Here is a 21,410-nt window from a genome sequence, read left to right as displayed (position 1 = left end):
GCCCTGGCCGCCCCTGCCCGAAGCTGCCCTGCCCCCAGGATGGACAGGGAGGTACCTGTCTGCGCACCCAGTCCCCTGCCTGCCACCCGGGGGACATCGCATGTGGTGAGTCAGCAGTCGGGGGCTGACCTGAGCCTGCTACGGCCTCCCTCCTCCCTCTACCCCAGCCTGGCTCCCACGCTCTTGCCACACAGGCTCTGAGGGGCCTGCAGGTCGCATCTCTTTCTCCTTCGCGTCTGGAACGCTCCCAACTCCTCTGTTTTCTCCCCTGCATCCTGTTCACCCCCCACTTCTCTTCTCTGTTCCTCTTCCTTCTCCTGTGCTGGATTCTTGACTGCTTTCCTCTTGGGGACGAAGCGGCTGTGGTTATTTGAAATTCAGGCAGTTTCTCGGTCTTCCTCTTCCGGCCCCTCCCAGCTGTCACCCGCATCCCAGACTCTTCAAAACTGCGTCCCTGCCCCAGCCCACACCTCACCCCTAACGGCCAGCCTCCCCCCCAGGACCCACTGCTTGGATCCGGCACCCCTCCCCAGGCTCCAACCTTCCCCCTTGGGACCCCTCAGCTCCGTGCCGCCCCTTCCCCCACTGGACAGTCCCTCTGCCCCTTAAGGCCTGTCATGCTGTCATTGTCCCCAAGGAACCCCAGTTCCAGAGTTGATTTCTGAATGATTTCTGCAGCTTCCTGGCTTCTCCCCACACCACACTTTCCTGCTGGCCTCCACAAAACTTCCAGAACAATCTTCCTTAAGCACAGGCTGGAGCTTTTCAGTTGCCTCTAGCTTAACCACTTGTCCATGGCTCCATCAAGCCCTGGGTCAAGTCTGGTCCAGCCTAGAAGGCCCCCATGGCGTGGCGCCTGTCTCCCCAGCCTCATGGCCTCCCCTCTCCACCTTATACAGAAAAGAATGAACACAGCAGGCCTGGGACAAAGGCCTGCCTTCAGGGCTGGCCATTGGCTGGCATCTGGGAACTGGGATTTCTGGAAGGTGCCCACCATTGACTAGTAAGAGTGACTCCTGGTGCAACTTCCCCAGCACCTAGCATCGCAGGTGCTCAGGGAACACCAGCAGAAGGAACGAATAACCACCATCCCCGGTAGGCCTCGCTGTCCCCATTTTACAGATAAAAAATCTGATGGGATTTGTGCTCAGAGATGTGGTTGGTCTGTTCAAGGTCACAGAGCCGGTTACTGATAAAACCAGAGCTTTCTCAACCCAGAGCACATTTTCTCTTTCCATTTGGCCCGTGCCTGCCCTGGGGCTCACAAGAACCACGTGCGTACCAGGGGGAGGCCCGGCAGATACCCCCATCCCGCGGCCCTGACCAGAGCTCTTCTGTCCCCGTTCACTTGGCCTTCTGGCTCTTGCTCCAGGGGGGTTGCACCACGCATATTTGCCCAGGCTGGTTTGGGCACAAAGAAGCTCATGGTGCCCTCCGATGTGGGGGGCTGCCAGTCAGCTCGGGCTCTGTGCTGGAGTTGGAGGGGTATACACGGTTGCTTGCTGCAGGAGGAGCAAAGCCGGAGGTGGTGCTGGGGGCGGGGGGCAGTCCTGGGAGAGGCTGCCTGGCTCCTGTCCCTTACTGAGCTCAGCCCACTCAATGGCTGGGGATGGGGTGTGGGCAGGACCAGTGCCCCCCATTCTGCCCTAAAGCGGTGACTCCCTTGGGCTCTGGCTCTACACCACCTTGGATTTCTGCCACTTTCCCTAGATCCAGATACACCCATGCCCAGATTCTGTTGACCTGGCTGCTCTCTATAACTGGCCAGGGGCAGGTGAAACTCCGTTTCCTGGCCTGTAAGATGGGCGCAATAACCTTACTTGGGGTGGCTGAGGGGAGGGAAGGATCATCCCGGCAAAGTGACTAATGGATCTGCTCCTTCTCATCACCCACCCTAGGGATCAGCAAACGTATCCGTCCCTGACAGCAGCGCAGCCTGGATTCCCAGGGCTCCTGGTTCCCGACTCCTTCTCACTGAGCTCCCTGCCTGGCAGGGCAGCCCCGTGGCCCCCAGGGAGATGCCCACCCCTAGCCCTGGCAGCTACGTGCCCAGACTGCCCCTGTGGGTGGATGCCATGGCCTCCCCTGACCCCACCCCCCCCAACCTGCATCTGGTTCTGTGCCTACGCCCTCCTCCCCCGGCTGTGTCCACCAGGGCACCACCAGCCTAGGTCCCTGCCCTTGGCCTCGGTAGGGAGGGAGGTCCTGCCACACAGGGAAGGGGACTCACAGCGATGAGCACGGCCTATGAGCCTCAGCACACAGGTCTTCTTGACTCCAGTTCCCCCATAAGGACACTGAGACCCAGCAAGTACACAACATGAACAGGCGGTCTGGGCTCCTGCTGGTAAGTGGGGCGCCAGGACTTGGACCCGGCCAGCTGCAGAGCGCGAGCGGAGTGTGAGAACAGGCATTGATTGGAGGGCTGGAGTCGGCTGGGGCCTCCTGCGCGTCCTGGAAGAAGTTGAGGGACAGGGCGACACCTGGATGGCCCACAGAACACATGATCCTTTTCAGCCACGGACCGATGGCCTGCCAGCCACCTCCCACGGCCCCTGGGGCTCACTGTCCAGGGCATAAGTGAACACAGGGCAGGGCACATGAAAAGGGTCCCTGTCCTTTACCTGGGAGGCAAGATTAGGGGACCCCTACCTTGGGCTGACTCAGGCCAGCAAGCCCCACCCAAAGCCTCCCCCATGTCCCGGTCCCCAGTCTGCTGCTTTCTCTCCTCAATTTCCAGTTACAGCCTCGGCAACTTACTACGGTTCCCGCACCGGCCAGCCTCCACACCCTTGTGACCTCTACCTGGTGGCCCATCTCACTTTTCCTGTCTCGGCTAACACGCCACTAACTCACATGCACCCTCTTAAATCCTTCAAATCCTAGTGACCATGATGTCTCCTCTAGAAAGCCACCCCAGATGCGAGGGTGGGGTTGTGTCCCTTCACAGGACTCTGTGCCCTCTGCTGCCTTCACTACTGGTCCTGTCCCCTGTCCCCCATCAGAGACGGGTCGGCGTACAAGGCTCTGGCTGGGGCTGGCGCAGGGAAGGCTCACAGGCAGAGCGGGCGCAGTCTGGGTCTACTTTGGACACGGGGTTTCTGGGAGGAAGAGGGGGATACGGTCCGTGTGGAGGACAGTGTGGGTGGGGGGGGGTGGCGCTCAGACGAGGAGACTCTGGATTTACTGCTTCCCCAGGCTGCGGCCCGTGAAGAAGATTCCGCAGAGCTTTCTGTCAGTAGGGCCACCTCATATCACCCTGACATTCATTATTCAGCTGTCGGCCCATGGCTGGGCGAACGCTCCAGAATTCCAGGATTCTGTCCCCGAAGATAGGCAAAGAAGGACACGCCCTGGCCAGGCCCTACGCACTTTCCTCACACCTGTAAGCTCAGTTAAATTACTCTGAGACCTTTATAGGAAGGTCTGTTTGATCGTCACCTTTATAGGAAGCTGGGCTTGGAGAAACCGAGTGACTTGTCCAAGGTAAGCGTCTGATGGATGGTGAGGCCGGAGGGTCTGAAAGCAGGTGCCCTTTCTACTGGCCCCCTCTGAGCCAAGCGCCAGGGTGGAATCTGCCCAGGGAGAGCAGGGTGGGAGGCGGGGCCATCGAGGGGCAGGGGGAGCTTGAGGAGACCTGCCGTCTGGGCTGTGCTCTGGCTCTCCCCCTCCCCGGGCTGCAAGAGAGCTGGCCACAGAGGGTCCCCTAGCCAGGAGAAAAGTTGCCCTTTCGAACTGTGCTGCTCAAAGTCAGAGAAGTAACAGAGGCGGGTAGGGGCCTCCTGACTCTGGGTCAGCCCGATACGAGACAGAAAGGCCCTCTGCCCCGGGGTCCCAGCAGCTGGAAGCCTCATGCTAGGCTAGAGACCGGCTGGTCCTGGTGGGGGCGGGGGGAGGGTGTCTTGGCTTCTTGCCCACACTACCAGAGACAGAATCCTGCACCTGTGAGAGACCTGCATGGCCGGTGGAGGGGGGAGGTGGGTAGCTTTGCCTCCCTGGGCCTCCATTTCCTCATCTCTGATGGACCACGGTGCGGACGGAATGATAATGAGGCCCAGAGCCTGGCCCTTATGCTGCCTTCCCTCCTCTGGCTTCCTTCCAAAAGTGGTCCACAGGAGGGCCTTTCAAAAGTCAAGACAGATGGTCCAGCGAAGAAGGTATGGGGTCTCTGAAGACCCTGGACTCACCCCTCTATTCAGCTCCCAGTGACTGTGGGACCCTGGGCAAGGTACTTAACCTCTCTGTGCCTTCGGGTCTTCACTCTGCCTCTCCAGGTGCAATCACAGATATGCAAGTGGCCGTGGAAGAAAAGTCCTGTTTTGGTCTTTTGTGGGTGGTACGTGGGGCCTGGTAAATGTCCCTTCCCAGGGGGACTGAGGCTCAGGGCAGGGGGTCTCTGGTCTGGAGTTAACGCTCCAGGCACGGAATGGAGACGTGCTGGGGTCTCCCTTCTTGCTCTCCAGGCGGGCTCCCTGGGGACTGTGAGGAGCTGGCCCTGCCTTCATTCTCCTCTGTGTCCAGGCCCTCTGCCTGTGTTGGCCGGAGTGGGTGGGGGGACCCTCTAAGCAGAAAATCCAAAGGGGCTGAAAAGATAAATTTTAGAGTGCTCCCTCGCTCTACAAAAGGATCTTCCATAAAAAAGCTTCCCACATTCTAATCATTTGGCCCCTTCCCTGGAGGGTAAAGTCAGAGTCAGCACCAACCTGATGTCCCAAAAGAGGCGCCCCAGCGTGGAAGGAGGTGCTCCGAGTGTGGGGGGGTGTCTCCGTGGAAGCTCTGGGAGGAGCCTCTGCACCGAGGGGTGACGGTGGAGGGCGGGGGTGGGACTGGGTGGAGGCGCAGGTGGGTGGGGAACGGCTGCATCTCCGAGGTCTGCCCTGGGCCAGGTCCCACCCCTGCAGCCTGGCCCTGTGGGGACTGTGGAGCCGGCGCGGTTCCAGGGGATACGGGGCTCCGAGATTGAAGTTGAGGGGCTGGGGCCTCGTTGGTCCCTAACTCCAGGGAGTATGGGGACCCGCCTGCTCTTTTCGCTGCCCCAGCACCCACACAGGCAGGGCATACAGCAGATGCCTAATAAAAGTCTGTGAATGACGATCAGAAGGCAGTTGGAGCTGACTCAGCGCCACCCCATCTTTTCCCAGTTGGGCCTGATGAACTTGAGCGGGCCTGGCGGGGGCCTGGGAGAGGAGCAAGGGGTAGGCAGAGCCCCTCCTGCCCTCCCAGCGCCCTCGTGTGGACCCGGCGGGAACAGTCCCAGCAGAGCCATGTTATGCCCACATGTGGCCACAAGAGGTCGCCGCGCACCGCCAACCCCGGGAGAACAGCCTCCCAGAGGGGCTCCTAGCGATAGAGGAGGAAACGCATCTTGGAGAAATAGGACCGCACAGAAGTGGACTGGGGGTGGGTGGTGGGGGTTGAACAGGAGCAGGGCTGAATTGTACTATGTGGGAGATCAGCTCTTGGCCACAGAGGAGGCGATGGGCCCAGAGACGGGGGTGGCTGGCCCCAGGGACACACAGCCAGCTCGTGGCAGAGCGAGTTCCCCTCCCTGGTCTCGCCTCACGGGTTTGAAGACGGTATACCATTGTTGGCACACATTGGGGTTAGCTTCAGCTGGGATCCCTGAGACAGACTGCAAAGAGGAGACAGCGTTGGGGTGGGCAGGGGTGGGGCGTGGGGAATGTGGGGCGGGGGGCATGCAGGTAGACTTGACCACAGCCAAGGCCACGATCGTCTTGGTAGGCACCTCTTACAACAGGGGGAGTCCGGCAGTCGTGCTGGGGTACAGCTCATCTGATAGGTGTGGAAGCACCACCGTGGGGGTGGGTGCCCCAGGGTGTGGCTTGGCAGCTCGGCCAACCTGAGGACCAGGCCTGGCCCTGGCTGTCAAGGCAGCTGGACCCTGCTGATGGGCAGTGAGGCCAGGCCACGCTGGGCCTGGTGGGCCAGGGCAAGAAGTTGGGCTTTATCCTGGGGCAGCGGGGAAACTGTCAGGTGGGGGAAAGCTAGGGAGTAGCGTGGTCCTTCTGGTTGCTGAGGGGGGAGTGGGATGGGGGTGGGGGGCTGGGTTAGGTAGCCCAGCTCTCCTGCGCCTGCGGAACAGAGCAGGTTACTAGCTCCTAGCTGCCTCTCCTGAGCCCTCAGGGCTGCGAGGAAGGGCCACTGATCCCGACTCCGTGGTGCCACGATCCCGCAAGAACCCCACCCACCCCAACACCCCGTGGCTCACTCCTGGCTGACCCAGCCCTAGCCCCAGCTCTGCCCACTCCTCAGCCCCAGCTTCTTTGGCTACAAGGCCTGACCCCTCTTCACCACCCTGGGACCTATGCTAATGCCTCCTAGGTCCAGCTCAAACGCCACCTCCTCCAAGAAACCCTCTGGGCCAGTCTGGGTATGGAGGCTTCTCCCCGGCACGCCCAGCTCGTGGGAGCTCAGCTCTCACCAGTTATCGAGGTCTGTGGCCAAGGCCCCGATGGGTAGGGAACACGGCTTAATGGCAGGGACTGGCCGTTTCCAGGGTCCCAGGGCTCAGCAGCGGATGGAACACTCAAGAGGGACGAGGAGGAGAGCAAAGAAGGGAGCCTGAATCACAGGGAGCAGCCCGCATCCTGGAGTCTGAGCTGTGCCGGCCGCACAGGGATCTCCAGACGTCACACACCGATGCGGCAGTGGGAGAGGCTTGATCTCTGGCCGCGGAACGTGGCATCGGCCAGGAGTTGGACAACTTCCGTTCGCCACTCTTGCTGTTAGTCAGCGAGAAGTTCTTTCTGGGGTGACCTGGAGGAGCTTGTCCTCCCCCAGGACAGGCGTGGGTGCCACACAGGGGTGTCTGGTGTCTGCCCTCGGCCATCTGGAAGGCTGCGGCCTGGCGTCTCCTCTGCTCCTGGAGGCAGGTTGAATCCAGAAGCCTCCCTGGCTCCTGAAGCCGAGGACCTCCTGAGGCTCCAGAGCAGGGGTGGGGGGCCAGGCATGGGTTGCCCTGAATATGACAAGGCCATCTGAAGGGGCCCAAGAGGAAGAAGCCAAGCGCAGCTGCAGGGCCACTGGCCGCGGAGGTGCCACTATGGAAACCATGGGAGGGCCTTGGAGCTGGGCTGGGCCGACAGCCTGGAAGGGGGCGCTGATGGCTGTGAGCGAGGCCGGCCAGAGAGAGGCGGCGTCTCTGGGAGCCCCCCGGCTGCGGCTGGGATCATCTCCCAGATGGGTCGTCCAGGGGGGGCCCAAGTGCCCCGAGATGCAGTGGAGGCCGGGGTGGGGGGAGAGGCCTGGCCAGGTGGGGGGTCAGTTATCAGTGCTGATAAGAGAAGGGCCCAGGGGAAGGCAGAGCTGGCCTCCGGATGACTCAGTGACAGAATGTCTCCCTCCCTGCCCTAGCCCTGGACAAACCTCCAAAGATGCTGGTGTGTCCCCAGGGGGTGCTGCCCCTTCCCACTCCGTGGGGGCTCTGAGCTGGCGGGGAAAGTGAGGACCAGCCCTCAGAGACTGAGGCACGCCTCCTCACACGGGCGTTCCCAGCGCTTGGTGAATGACCACACATTGTCGCCTCCCTCTGTTTGGCCCCTTCCTTCCATCCTGGTGTCAGCCTGCCCCCCCAGCCCCCAGCCCCCAGCCCGGCATCTCCGGGGCAGCTGGACTCTGCCTGTGGATGCTGTCACCACCTCCGCGGCCACCTGCTTCCCTTCCTCATCTCAGCGAGTGAGGCCCACAAAGGCCCCTGCTCGCCTCTCCAGAACCATCTCTCATCTCCTGCCCCCCCATCCCGTACCCCTGCCCCCCGCTCTGCCTGCGATTCTCCCAGAGCTCATCCACACGCTCCCAGCTCTGCCTCAGCCCCTTCCCCGTGAGTTGAACCCCAAGTCCAGTTTAGTTCAGGGTCCAGCTCAAATGTCCCTTGTCTGGCTTTTGCGCCCCTCCTTGGCACTCCTGTGTCCCGGGATGACACTTTGCACAGAGAGCCGTCCCTGCTGGCTCTCAGGTCCACCTCGCTGCCAGCTCTGAAGGGTGGCAAGCATGTCACGCTGTCCTGTGTCCCCGGCCCCGTCGGAACCTGGCACAAAGAATGTGCTGAAAGATCTGACAAATGAATAAATGCACAAGGGTGTTCACATAATAAGCATTTACTGAGCACCAGCTGTATACACAACCCTGTGCTAAGCCCGGTAAGCAGGTATATAATGCAAAGCCCATTGGCTCCCACAAGTGCTCCAGCCTCTGAGTGCTCGAAGGGGAGGCTCTGCCCCCACCAGGGCGATCAGGAAGGCTTGGGTGAAGCTTTCCAGGGGGCCTGGCACACACGTCCCCTGGCTTGCCCATAGCTCTGCCTGCACAGGCTTCTCCTAGAAGCCCCTTTAGAGCCTGTGTGCCCCCGGGGGTTAGGGACCAGAGTGGGCACCCATGTCCTTTGCCCAGGGCCCAGCACTTCCCCAGAGCTCATCAAATATTTGCTGAGCAACAGTTGGAAAGACCACTAGGATGCAAGGTGAGGCTGAAAATGGTCATCAAAGGCCAACCCAGGTATGTGTAGGAGCCAAGTTGTCATTGCACTTTCCAATGACAACCCTCTAGCAGAGGCTTCGATGACAGTACCCAACCTGTGATGCCCCCTTTCAATTGCGGCTCCATATCCCCCATTCTCCCAGTGACAGTGACCTCTGGGTAGGAGGGCAAGGACTTCTCCCCATCTTACACAGGAGAATGGGGCTCAGGAGACGAAAGGACTCACTCCAGGCCACGCAGCCTGCAAGTGGTGGAGCCTGCACTGGTTTTCAGGTCTAACTGCAAACCCAGCACCCTGTTCCTGCTTTGCAATGCTCTTCTACCCATTGGAATCCACTCACGCTGCTTCTGGATTTTACATGTCTCTTCGGAACCAGGGCAAAGGGGAGTGACTTTGTGAGTCCCAAACAAACCTGAGGCCTCCCGTGAGGGGTCTGAACATTTGGCAGAGGGTATCAGAACTCAAGGGACAAGGTTCGGGCCTTGACTCAGCCATGGCGGATATGCCCGCCTCGTGTGCCTGCTGCCCTCGGTTTCTCAGGGCTTTTCCACTCATCCATTATCCACTGTCCATCCGTCCGACCGTCCGCCCATCACCATCCATCAGCCTCACTTATCGCTCATTTACCTACCCACCCATCCATTCATTATCCATCTGTCCGTCCATCCATCCATCCTTTCACTCCCTCACTCATCACAAAGCATCTTTGATACGTAGCAGGCAGTGTGCTGGACAGAGAAGACACGGTCCCTGCCATCAAGTCGATCAAGTGTAGCAGACGTAGACACCGTGACAGAAGACGCGACGCACTGGGGACAAGGAGTGAAGGTCTAGAAGGGGGATCCGGAAGGTGCAGTGGGGAAGGTGTCCCGGAGAACCCGTCACTCTCACCACGTCTCCCAGGCTGTGGGTGTGCAACAGGGAAACCTGAGCCCGGGGCCAGTCCTCGCCGCCGGTGTGTCACAAGTTCCCTGCGAAGCCATTTCCCCACTGCTGGTGGTGGCGGGGACCCTACTTCCCGGGGCCATTTTAATGCTGGAAGGACAGACACAGTTCCGAGAGGGCTTGGGCAACCGGGGAGCCCGCACAGGCACTTGTCACTGAGACTGGCTCTTCCCTGGCTCAGGGTGGTGGTGGGGGGTGTCTAGTCCAGGTCTTTGGGGTCCTTGGTCACTGGAAGTGTGGTTGCACACGTGCACATGTGCACATGCGCGGTTACCCTGCGATTCAAGCTCCAGTGCTGTGGGCCGATGTCTACAGGGACCGGGAGGCCCAGGGATGCAGGACCGCACCCCAGACACACCCTGACCCAAATTCTGGACTGGCTCTTCCTACTTGAAAGGACTTCCATGTCCGTGGCCTGCATCTCCCTAGGGCCTGACAGTCGTCCTGGGAAGGAGGCAGCGCAGGGGCCGAGAGCCCTGCTGTGCAGGCGAGGAGACAGTGGGCAGACCGCTGGAGAGATTTAGGTGTGGGAGCTCTGGGGTTCCAGGCCTCGGGCGAAGCCCAGCTCTGCCTCCCCAATCCCATGTGACCTGGAGCTTCGCCGCTCTGCGCCTCGGTGGCCTATGTGGAGAGAGGGGCGTGGACAGTACGCCTCAGAGTGGGTGGACGAATTAAATGAGCTCGAGTCTGGAAAATGTTCAGGGAAGTGCCTGGCATGCTTGGTGGTTTGGGAATATTATTAATACGAATTCAGCTCCCGCCTCCTGAGCGTGCTCGCTTTCCACCCCCCCACCCCTAGCGGGCCCTTTCGAAGGATTGAAGACAGCAGCTGGCAGTGGGAGGTGGTTGCTTTAAATACGAGATGAGGAGAACAAAAGGAAAATAGAACAGGGCGATGAGCCCCCTCCTGACGATCCCCCTCCTGAACCGGGGGAGGGTCCCCAGGGCGCACTCAGGCTGCCCGCTTCTCTCTTTAAGGAGCTGGAAGCCTGCTTCCCGGCTCAGTCACCCCTGCTTGGGGGGGTGAGGGGGTTTATGCTGGTTTGTGCTGGGACCCCACAACCCCGGGGGACACCCCCCTGCCTGCCTGTTCTCCAGAGAGGCAGGAAGTAGGTGAAGTGGGCTCCTGGAGCCTCTCGGCCTCCCTGCTAAGAGGACATGAAATATTCTCATGAGGCCACACGGAGCGTTTCAAAGGCAGCCTGTCCCCTTGGCAGTGGCATGTGGTGGTCGCCAGGGACCCCACACCAAGTCCTCCCCCTTCATCTTCTCCAAGACACTGCCCCAGTGCCCCATGGCCCCCCAGCACCCCCACTCTGGAGGGCCTGTGGTTCTGGAGGCTGTGCCAGCAGCACTGGGCAGGCGGCAGGGGCCTGATGGGGCCCAGCCGCCGCTCGCGGCTCTCCCAGGCAGAGGGACGGAGCCTTGGCAGCCGGCCTCTCAACAAGGCTGCCAGCGTCTCCCACCCTGACTCCGGCTGGGCCTGGCCGCAGGGACGGAGGTGTGAGCGGGTGAGCCCGGTTCCCTGCAGCAGAGACAGGACCGCGGCGCTGCAGGACTGCGGGGCTGCAGGGCTGTATCTTGCTTCCACTAAGCAGCTGCCCGGGGCTGTTTGGTCTGAGCAGAGGGCCAGGTGGAGGCCCGAGGCCAGTGGGAGAAAGCCGCCAGCTGCTGGACAGTGGGCAGACTGAGGCCCTGACAGACGTGGGGACCCAGCTCTCTGCCGGGCGGGGCGCAGAGACAAGGAGGGACGAGGGAGGCTCGTGGCTTCCCCGCTGGACCCGGGGCAAGACGCCTCATCCTCTCCACCTCAGGTTCCTCATTTGTAAACGGGGACAGTGGCTGCCCCTGGGAGGTCTGCCGAGGATGCAGGACACCGTGGTTATGTGGGAGGGAGCCCGGTGCCTGCCAAGTGGGACACACTCAACAGACGGTGTTTTCGTCCTCCTCAACCCCAGCCAAATCCTCACCTTCCGCACGTTCCCTTCCCCTCCTGCCCTTTGGGCAACTCCAGCCCAACTGCCCCTTCCCCCGAGCCTCTCAGCGGTGTCCTTGGGCCGCGTGCTACACGCTGCTCCCCCAGCAGATGGCACCTTCCCCTGCCTCCCCACCCCTGGAAAATGCCAGTGCTGAGCTCAATGCCCCCTCCTCCGGAAGCTTTCCCCGTGCCCTGGGCAGTGGGCTGCTTCCTTTCCTGAACCCTCTATGTCCGTGAGCGCTGCCTCTCTCCTCCTCGTGGATGACTTCAGTGCATCCTGCTTTTCTGTTCCGGGTCTGTCGCCCTCAGCGGACCTCGAGCCATTCACTGCCAAGGGCGGTGCATTCTTCCGTCCCTCTCCTCTTCAGCCCCGCCCGCAGAGGCTTGCTGGGCCACTGGCCGGGGGTGGGGAGGGCCCTGCGAGGAAGGCCGGGGTGACCACGGCTGGCGCTGGCCTCCGCGAGCAGAAGGAAGAAATCCCTGGGAGACACAGCTGCCACAGTGCCCGGTCACCTGAGACCCGGCCCGACAGTGACCAGGCCTTCTGTGGGAGCAGAAGTGGGGCGACAAGTGGGGAGCGGGTCCGCGGCCTGGAGCCGAGGAGCACGCCTGTATCACATGCCCACGAGGGCCAGCCGCTTACCGCGCAGCTCATGGAGTCTCCCCCCCGGCCCGAGGGGCTGGGCATCAGGAGGGCAGACGGGAACCGCACACAGCCCCAGGGGCTCTCCTGCTCCAGAGGCAGGCCGGAGACTCCCAACAGCCTCAGGAGGCTGGTGCTTCTTATCCCCATTCTACAGACAAAACCACCGAGGCACAGAGAGGTTAGGAAGCAGGGCCAGGCCTGAGCCAGATCGGTGGACCTCAGGGCCCACGCTCCCCAATGCCGCCCCCGCCACCTCGGTCGCAGGCTGAGCCAGCCTCCCTGCCTGGCAGCCGCGGAGGCAGATGGGAGGCGAGAACAGATGCAAGGCGGCGGGTTAATAAACCCCAGCCATTCCAGGCCTCGGCGTCCCCTCTCCTGTCACTCCTCTCTGTGCGCCCCAATCTCTCCGGCCTGGGGTCAGCCTTTGCGGGGACCTCAACGTCCAGTTCTCGTCTGCCCCACGGCACTCAGGTCAGGACCCCGAGGGCACCGACTCAGCAAGCACTTATGTCAATGAGCGACCCGACAGCCAACTTGGTCTTTGCCCGAGCGCACCACACGGCCCAGCACACCCGCTGGCACACCTGGGGACAAACACGCTCAGCCTCAGAAGGGAGAAGGGCGCAGGGGGCGGGGACTGCCAGGCCTCAGTGTCCCCGGTGGGCCATCACAGGAAGGTCCCCTGAGCAGGGAGCACTTAGGGCTGCAGAGGACAGGCTGCCCCAGCTCCGCCCAGTACCTGAGGGTCTGAGAACTTGAATGGAGGGAACAGCCCCTGAGCAGAAGGGGCTTCACAGCCCCTCAGTGGGCCCCCCTCGTGCTCAAATCACTCTGCCGCCTGTGTCTTTACTCCCACTGCCTCCTGGCCTGGGACAATCCCTCCCCCAGGAAGCTCCCCCTTCCGCCCTTCAAGAGTCACTTTCAGGCCTCAGCCGCCAGAGGCCCCCCTCACTCCCTGGGCTGGGTGTGGCGGCTCGCCTTCCTCCTCCCAGAGGGCCCTGGCCTAGCTCCGGTCACATCACTTTTCCTGTCTGGTTGAAACAACTGAGTTCAAGTGTTCCTCCAGAACCACGTGAGACCGGGAACGTGCAGGCGGCAGGGTTTGGGTCTTTTCTGTCCTGAGTCCCCGGCCCCGGGGCCTGGACCTCAGCAGCCGCTGAACGAACACCTTCGAACTAAAACTCCATCATGTGAGACTGAAAACGTCTTTAAGGCGATGGCAGCTGGCCACCGAGGGAGTCTCGGTCAGTGTCCACGTGGCCCCAGCAACAGCCTGTGACCCCCAGCCGGGACGCAATGGCGAGGGAGCAGGGCCTGGGAGAGTGGGGCTGCGCCTGGGCGCACATTCCAGGAGCCTTGCTGTTCAGCCGGAAGGCTCCCGAGACCCACCACGGCCCGGGGATGCTGAGCCCATCCCCCCAAAACCTCAAGAGGCTATAGATCAAGGTCCATTTTTGGTCACTTTAATTGTAAAAACCAAGACATTTATATAAATAAGACCGCTGTGTAAAATAGGATTCACCCTTCTACTAAAACCCTTCTCCCCACGCTCAAAAAAGAATATAGAAAACCCAGCAGAGATAGATAAGAAGTACAAATTAGCATGCGGTCCCTGATGATTGGTAGCCAGCAGGCCAGGATTCCCTGCAAACAGGCCTCGTGGCGAGTGCACTCCTGGCCCCGGAGCCTCGCAGAGGCTCAGTGATGTCCACACCCTCCGCCCCGGGCTACCAAGTGCAAGTACAGGGGTGGAGGCAGGTACAAAAGGCTCACAGCCTGGCAGCTGGGGGTGGGGAGAGGAGAGGACCGGGGAAGGCTGCTTGGTCCTCAGGCCAAAGCTGGGGGACTAGGGTGCTACCAGCCCCATGAGATGCAGTGGTTTGTTCAGCCTGGGGGTCAGATCGGGGAAGGGGCTTCTGGGGGCGGGGGGCATCACTTCTCCAGAGGACAAGGGGAGACGCTGCCAGTGTCCCATGAGCAGACAGGCTGCTTCTGGGGCCATCTGCCTATGGCCGATAAAGACCAGGACAGTGACACCTGCCGGCAGTACTGGGCCCCCCTGGGCCGGGGGCTGGGGAGGGGCCGCGTCAGGAGCACTTCCAGACACACACGGCCAGGGCCCCCCCGAAGTACAGGTACAGCAGGTTCTTCACCTCATGTGTGATCTCCAGCCCAAAGCCCTCGCCGATGACCACGTGCCACGAGGAGCCGAACTTCTTGTCCATCGTCTCCTTGATCATCTTGGCAGCGCTCTGGAGTCAAGAGGACGTTCATCAGGAGGGGCGGGGAGGGGAGGGCACGGGTCAGCCCCCTCTCTGGGAATCTTGGCAAGAGAAGAGCCCGATGCCCTCCTGTTGTTCTCCTGCTCCTGGAACCTTCAGGAAGGGTTTCCACACTGCCCCACATGCACAGCACCCCCCCCCCAACCGGCGGGGCTGTTACAGAGGAACAGAAGAACAGACATGACCCCAAGCATCACGAAGACACCGGAGAGGGAGGGGAAGCAGACACGGGTCCGCAGACAGAGCCGGGGGTCCGAGTGTGGGCTCTGCCACTTAGCGCTTGTCTCTGGTGTCCGCAGCGGCAGGCTGCGCTAGGGACATGACACTGAGCAGTGACACGCCTGACAGCACTCCGGACTGTATGCGACTGTCAGCATTGCGAGCCGCCAGCTTTGTCTTCAGGGAACAGAGAAGCTTTCCCCTAATGGGTTTGAGGGGCTCCTGGAAGAGAAGTTGGACTGCTTCCCTCACTGATGGCAACAGCCCCCACTCCTTTCTGTGCTGGCTCTTTCAAGAAGCTTCTTTTGAGAAGTCTAGGGAGGGGCAGAGGACCCACCCTGATTGCAGCCTGGGGGAGTCTCAGGCTCAGCTGTGTGCTGAGCACCTCTCCGCAGCGTGCCAGGCGCTTGGCCTGCGCCCCCTTGGCACACACCTCCTCCCGAGTGCCCAGCACGGACACAGCATCTGACTCCCCACTACAGATCAGGACACCGGGGCGCAGAGCTGAGAAATGGCTTTTCCCAGGTTAAAGAGCCAGCAAGGGCTGGAGACAGCATTTGAACTTAGGCCTGGCTGGCTCAAAGCCCAGGCTCTCATTGGCCAGGGCCTGGCTTCTTCTCGGCTGCCATGCTACTTTCTCAGTCATCACCAGACTGATGAACAACGTTCCTACGTCAATGCCTCCTGGCCATGTCCCCAGCACCTAGAACAGCGACTAGTGTGAGAAATGGCGTTTCACATCTTTTCGGAATGGATGAATGGATACATGAATTGATGCCTGGCTGGGTCCTGTTCTCTACTGGGATGGAGCCAAAGCGAAAAAAGGTAATCTACTGGGCAGAGAAACACCTGCCTGAGACAGGAAGCCTGAGCAGGGGCATCACGGAGAGCCCTCTAGGGCTGGGAGTGACCAGCAGACCAGTGCTGGGACACAGCACCAGACCCTTCCCTTCCTGGCCTTCCACGGGCTTCAAATCCTTCCAAGGAAGGTGCTAGCCAGGTCCCATTATGGCTCTCTAGAGCTGGATGTGGGGACGGGGGCCGCTTGATTCACCCACGGGGGTCACCAAAGGCACAAGAGGCCGCCTGTACCAACGGCAATACCTCATTGTTGTTGGAGAATTTCTCACAGGCCGTGACACACAGCTCCATGGTCTCCACTCGCATCTCCTCTGGCATGTCCGAGTGCTAGGGACAGGGCAGGGGGACAAACAGAGAGCAGCTTAGCCCATGACCTGGCCTTGTGGTCTGGGCCTCTCTGTCCCAAGCTTAAGGCACGGATACTGGGGAGCTGCCCCAGAACAGCCCTGGGCATAGCCCAGAGAGGCGACCCATCTCCAGACTTGGGGTGTGGAGTCCAGTGGAACCAAGCAGGTTCTCACACCCAGGCCCCTCTGCAAGGGCATGAAGCTTCATGAACACCGCGTTCCAGCCAGCAGCCTGGCCCGGGCAGGAGAGAGGCGGGTTATGGAAAATAACTTAGAAGCAGGCCCAGAATGCAGCTGGATCTCACTCTGAAAGCCTGAAGAGACACCTCGGCTGCTCTCGATGGTTCTGATTTTTCTTCCCATGGTTGCTCTTTCTTGCCAACTTTGCTGGATCTCCCCTTGACCACCCTGATTGCAGGACAGTCCTGGGCTTCATCTCCAGCCCTCTCTCTTCTCCACAATCTCCCACCCCATCCTGTAACTCTGTCCATCTTCTACATGCGGAGGGTTCCCACATTTTCATTCCCAGCTACAACCTCCTTCGGGGTCTCCGGACTCCGACGTCCAGCTGTCTACTTGACCAAATCCCTGAGATGTCTAAAAGATGACTCGACTCTCCCCACAAGCCTACCTTCCTCCATCTTCCTTCTCTTGGTAACTGACACCATTTTCTCTCCTAAGTTCCAGAAAAAGCCAACTCTGGGAGTTATCTGGATTATCGCGTGCCCTTGTGCCTGCCACCCAAGTCGCCAGTGTCTTCTACTGCCTCGACCTTCAAGATCAGTCCCGAGTGTGACCATGTGCACCTCCACACCGTGACCTGGACCCCAGCCACCCCCTCATCTCTCTGGGCCCCTGCAGTCTGCGGTGACGGTCTCTCCACTTCCACTCTGTTCCCGAAAATCCATTCCTACGAAGCTGGAGTGAGCTTTTAAGAACAAGAAACGGATCCCGTTATTCCTCGGTTTAAAGCATCCACTGTTCGCCTTTGAAGTCAGGACAGAATCCACGTTTGTCACTGTGTCTGTCGGGGTGGCCGGCCCGCCTGTGAGGCCTGGCCTCGCGCCCCGTCACCCATCTCAGCACTCCCATCTTTCTGTTTCTCCAAAATGTTGCGCTCACTCCCACCTAGGGTTTTCTGTGCTCCTTTTCCCTGCTTCGAATGCTCTTCCCCAGATATCCGCGAGCCTATCTCCCCAGCTTTATTCAAGTCAGAGCTCAGAGAACTCCTCCCAGAAGCTAACCTCTCTCCACTACTAGCTCCATACACCTGCTTTATTTCTCTCTACAGCACTGATTACCTGAGTTATGTTCCTTAAGCCTCTCTTTCATGTGACCCAGGCCTCTCTGGCTTGATCACTGCAGTGCCTAGACTACGTAGTAGGGGGCCTCAGGAAAGACTTGTCGAATGAATGAAGGGATGACAGAACGAAGCACTGTTGACCCCCAGACCTCCAGACCCGAGCCCACAGAGCCTTTCACTTCCTCCTCCTGCTGTCCTGCGGGGAACGAGCTCCTTGTCTCACTCCGAGCTGTGCGGGCCCTGCCGGCCTCCCTGCCTCCCTCCCCTGCGGCTTACCCTGACCAGAGGGAAGGTCTGCAGTCGCTTATAATCAGCCTCCTCTTTCTTCCCTTCTGTTTCTCCCATGATCCTTCCACTGTGACCACTGGAGGGAGAGAGTGGGGCTTTCAGGAGGCGCTGGCACTGGCAGTTAAGACACACCCGGGAGATTCAGGAAGCTGGCCCTGCCAACTGGGTGGGAGCAGAGAATGTCTTTCCTCAAGGGGTGCTGTAGCAAACAGGAAAAACCAGGAGAGAGATTTGGCTTTAAACCCATCCATCACAAATTAGAAATGTCTCACTGACAATGTGACACCTCCCCGTCTTAACTCCTCCACATCCTCTTCCAAATGGCCAGCAAGACTGCAGACGGGAGGATGAGTCAACAGGAGCTGCTGGGACCGGTAAGAACACACTGGTACGCTGCTAGAAGCCCACGCTGTCATTATCAAGACAAATACTGACTGCGGGCCAGGCCGAGGCTGGAGCCTGAGCCGGCAATTAGCAAATGCAGCAAGTCTGCGGGAACCCTGATGCACGTGGGCCTCACCTCCCCGTACACGTGGTTAGAAAGTTACGTGTCAAGGTCAGGATCGACAGTCCTGGTCTTGTGGACAAGCAAGTACCTCCTTCTCTAGGCAGCCCCTCTCTGAGCTGATTTATGGAAGGAACCGGAGCAGAGATGATCTGTGTCCTCCTGGGCATGGCCGGCTCCCAGCCCAGGTCTCCCTATTCCGGCCAGTTGGTCCAGAAAGTGGAAGGTGTGGGCATTAGTGCTGGTTCTACTGGTCACCAGCAGCGTGGCCCTGGGCCTCCAATGCCTCGGCACTAACACAGGGGTAAGTCACATCTGTCTCTTGGGGCTGTAAGAGATCAGATGAGACAATGTATGTAAAGCGGCTAACACAGGGCCCGGCACGTGGCCACATACATGAGAGAACGTGCGTGTACATGAACCAAGAGGGATAAGGCCTAATACATATGTTTGGATTTTTCTTTTTTTTTTTTTCAAATCTAGTTATATAATAACAGATGGGACTTTTCCTAAAGAGAAGAGCCTGAATCCTAAATGTCTGGGAGCATTGCTAGAAATCCTGGTGGTTTCTCTTTATTCTACAATTCAATTTATCCTGTAATTAAAAGAACTTTTTCATCTCAGCAGAAGTACTGATCTGGGGTGCCTGGGGGGCTCAGTTCGTGAAGCATCTGCTTTTGGCTCAGGCCATGATCCCAGGGTCCTGGGACCGAGTCCCGAGTCCCGCGGTGGGCTCCTTGCTCGGCGGGGAGTCTGCTTCTCCCTCTGCCCCTTGGGGGCGGGGCGGGGTGAGAAGAAGAAGTAGTACTGATCTAAACGCATCTAAACCACCATGCTACAAGCCCTATTTAACCATCCAGGCTGGACAGATACCGCCCGCTAACATTACTCCAGCACGTCTCACAGTCCCAAATAGTTTTGCTGTCATGGCACAGCCTCCAAAGCCGGAAGATGCCTTGCAGAGTAACTAACGGGCAGTGATGATGGCTGACATCTGCTGGGCTTCCGGTCCCTCGCGCCCCGCTGCTGCAGGGACCCTGTGGGGAGGCCTGCACGAATGGAGGCTTGAAGCCATTCTGTCATCGGCCCAAGATCTCAGCTAGTGAGCAGCAGGCTGGGGTCTGACTCCCGCCAGTCTCCGGCCTGTGCCCTCCTCACAGCGCTGTTGCCTGGGAGGTGCCCACGAACCCGCCTCCAGGCAGCTGCCAGCAGCACGGCTCCCATGACCCCAGCCAGGAAGTACACATTTGATGTCCGGCCTGTCCGTGACCGGGGTTCTAACGTGAACTCAACCCTTGCATGGCCCAGTGCTGAGCTTTTCCGGGCCACGCCCACCATTTCCTCCCTCTGATGCCTCACAGGCCAACCGCACCGCCCCATCTGGTGGGCTCCCTCGCACAAGGCTGGGAGCCTGCCACCGACTCCGCCACCCGATTTCCCCGTGGACAGACGGCTCCTCTCCCCTCATCAAGTCTGCGCATCTGGAGTGCTCAGATATTAGCAATTTTTTTTTTCCTCTCTTCCTTTCCTTTTTTTTTTTTTTAAAGATTTTATTTTATTTTTTTATTTGACAGACAGAGATCACAAGTAGGCAGAGAGGCAGGAGGAAGCAGACTCCCCGCTGAGCAGAGAGCCCGATGCGGGACTCGATCCCAGGACCCTGAGATCATGACCTGAGCCGAAGGCAGAGGCTTTAACCCACTGAGCCACCCAGGCGCCCCTCAGATATTAGCAATTTTTGTCTCTTCATAGAAGCTGGCCAACGACCAGGCACCACCTCATTGTACTTTCTGCTCGAGTTTCTTATTTCACAAAATCTAGGGAATTGTTTGGTCTTTGCTCCTTAATATGAAGGCCCATCTCCAATTCCATCCTCTCCGCCCGGCTTTCTTTCCCCAAGGCACTTGCTTGCCCACCCCCATGCCCACGCCCACCCCCACATTATCCAGGTTTGACAGAAGTGGCGGCCGCAGCAATGATCAAAGGCAAAAGGCTTTCAGGTCTGTCGGCCTCCCAAGATTTTCAGCTGCAAATGCTGAACACCGGGTCCTCGGCAGCTGCTGGGGCCTCTTCTGCCTAAATATATCAATTCAATTCAATTCCTCCTCGGGGCTCACAAGTGCGGGCCTGGAGTGGCCTGGAAGAGAATCCAGAGGCGAGTGTGGACATGCGTGCCCTGGGGGCGAGCCAGGGTGGCAGCGGCTGGACTCTGTGGATCCGAGAATACGGAATCCTGATGGGTCGGAGGTATTACCAAAGTCCATTCTTCAGGAACCAAGGGGGAAAGCCACTTGGACGGGTATTTTTTGGAGGCGGGGGGCGGGGAGGTATGGAGAACCGTGAGGCAGAGTATTTATGGTTGAATGCCTGTTTTATAACCAAAATGAATTCTGCTCTCTCCCTTGCTTTGTAGCCTTGGCAAGTAACTCAACCTGAGCCTTGGTCTCTTCCTCTGTGAAATGGGCGCAACCCACCTTCTCGTTCTCAGAGATACGCGCGAGCACCCATTAGTGGCCTCTGCGCCTTTGGAAGTGGCAGAGCCCTGCGCGCTACTCTCACGGCGCGGCTCTTACCGCCGCCCTGCCAGTAGCCAGGACTTCATCAACACCATCCAAGCACATTTACGAAGGACCACGATTGCAAATGGCTTTCCCTAACCACTCTCTGGACCTCTGGGGATCCAAAAGGGATGAGACTTGCAGAATAAAAAGGAACAGTTATAGATGATATGCTGCCAAATACAGAAAAGTAAGAGAATCTTTTATGATGCCGTATCATTATAGTACAGCTATAGTCATTCCGCCGCGATTTAAATCCCGGCTGGAAGAACGCTACCAAAAATAGCGGACCCAGAGGTTTTAATAACCTTATCCATCTTCCATGCAAATGAGTATGTGCCTGACAGCTCCAGGCCAGAAAGAAGTCCCGTCAGGCCTAAAAGAGAGTCCTTTAATAATGCACATGTGCCCCCGGCCAGGGTCCTGGAATCTGCTGGGTACCAGTCCCAGGACGTCCTGGTGCACCAAGCCCGGAGCAGCTGTGCCTTCTCTCCAGCCCCCTGTTCTTCTCCCCGCCCCAGGGCGCCTCCGTGAGCTTCACCCAGCCTCGCTCGTGTCTGCTGCGAGGCTTCTCCCAGGCAACAGGAGGCACAGACAGGGCTCTTCTTGTCATCGCCTCGAAACAGCCAGTGCCCCTGTCCTGCTGTCTGTGCCTTGTTCTTTTGTGACACTGACCTCAGTTGCTATGTATTATTTTGCTTCCGAAGCATTTCAGAAGGATCCTGAAGAGGGCTAGGGGATGTGAGAGGGATGGGGAAGACGAAGGCCCAACGTGTCTGCCAGTTCCCTGGGGGTGTCCCCAGCCATTCAATGCCCAGAACACTCCTGGCCTGTGGACCTTGGGGTGCCTCTGGGTACCACCACCAGGATCTGAGAGATGGGAAGACACAGAGCAGGACACAGCGGGGGCAGGGTATAGGCTCCAAAGGCAGGTCTGATTTCACATCGCATGTCTTAGACAAGTGTTTCTCTCTCTAAGCC

At 59.4% G+C, this 21,410-nt stretch overlaps 1 protein-coding gene across 1 annotated transcript; it reads right to left on the bottom strand.

Annotated features, from left to right (window-relative positions):
- Nucleotides 1-13,513: 13,513 nt before the first annotated feature.
- Nucleotides 13,514-18,626, bottom strand: DNAL4 (dynein axonemal light chain 4). Its single transcript, XM_082740102.1, has 3 exons — nucleotides 17,355-18,626; nucleotides 15,672-15,755; nucleotides 13,514-14,318 (listed from the first exon to the last, which is right to left on the bottom strand). The coding sequence occupies exons 1-3, from the start codon at nucleotides 17,421-17,423 to the stop codon at nucleotides 14,154-14,156; spliced, it is 318 nt and encodes a 105-aa protein (XP_082596228.1). The 5' UTR covers nucleotides 17,424-18,626; the 3' UTR covers nucleotides 13,514-14,153.
- Nucleotides 18,627-21,410: the final 2,784 nt, after the last annotated feature.

Source organism: Mustela nivalis, assembly GCF_964662115.1.
Source record: "Mustela nivalis genome assembly, chromosome: 7".
Lineage (NCBI taxonomy): Eukaryota > Metazoa > Chordata > Mammalia > Carnivora > Mustelidae > Mustela > Mustela nivalis.
The sequence above is the reverse complement of the archived record's forward strand: the minus strand, read 5'-3'. Positions and strand labels throughout refer to the sequence as shown.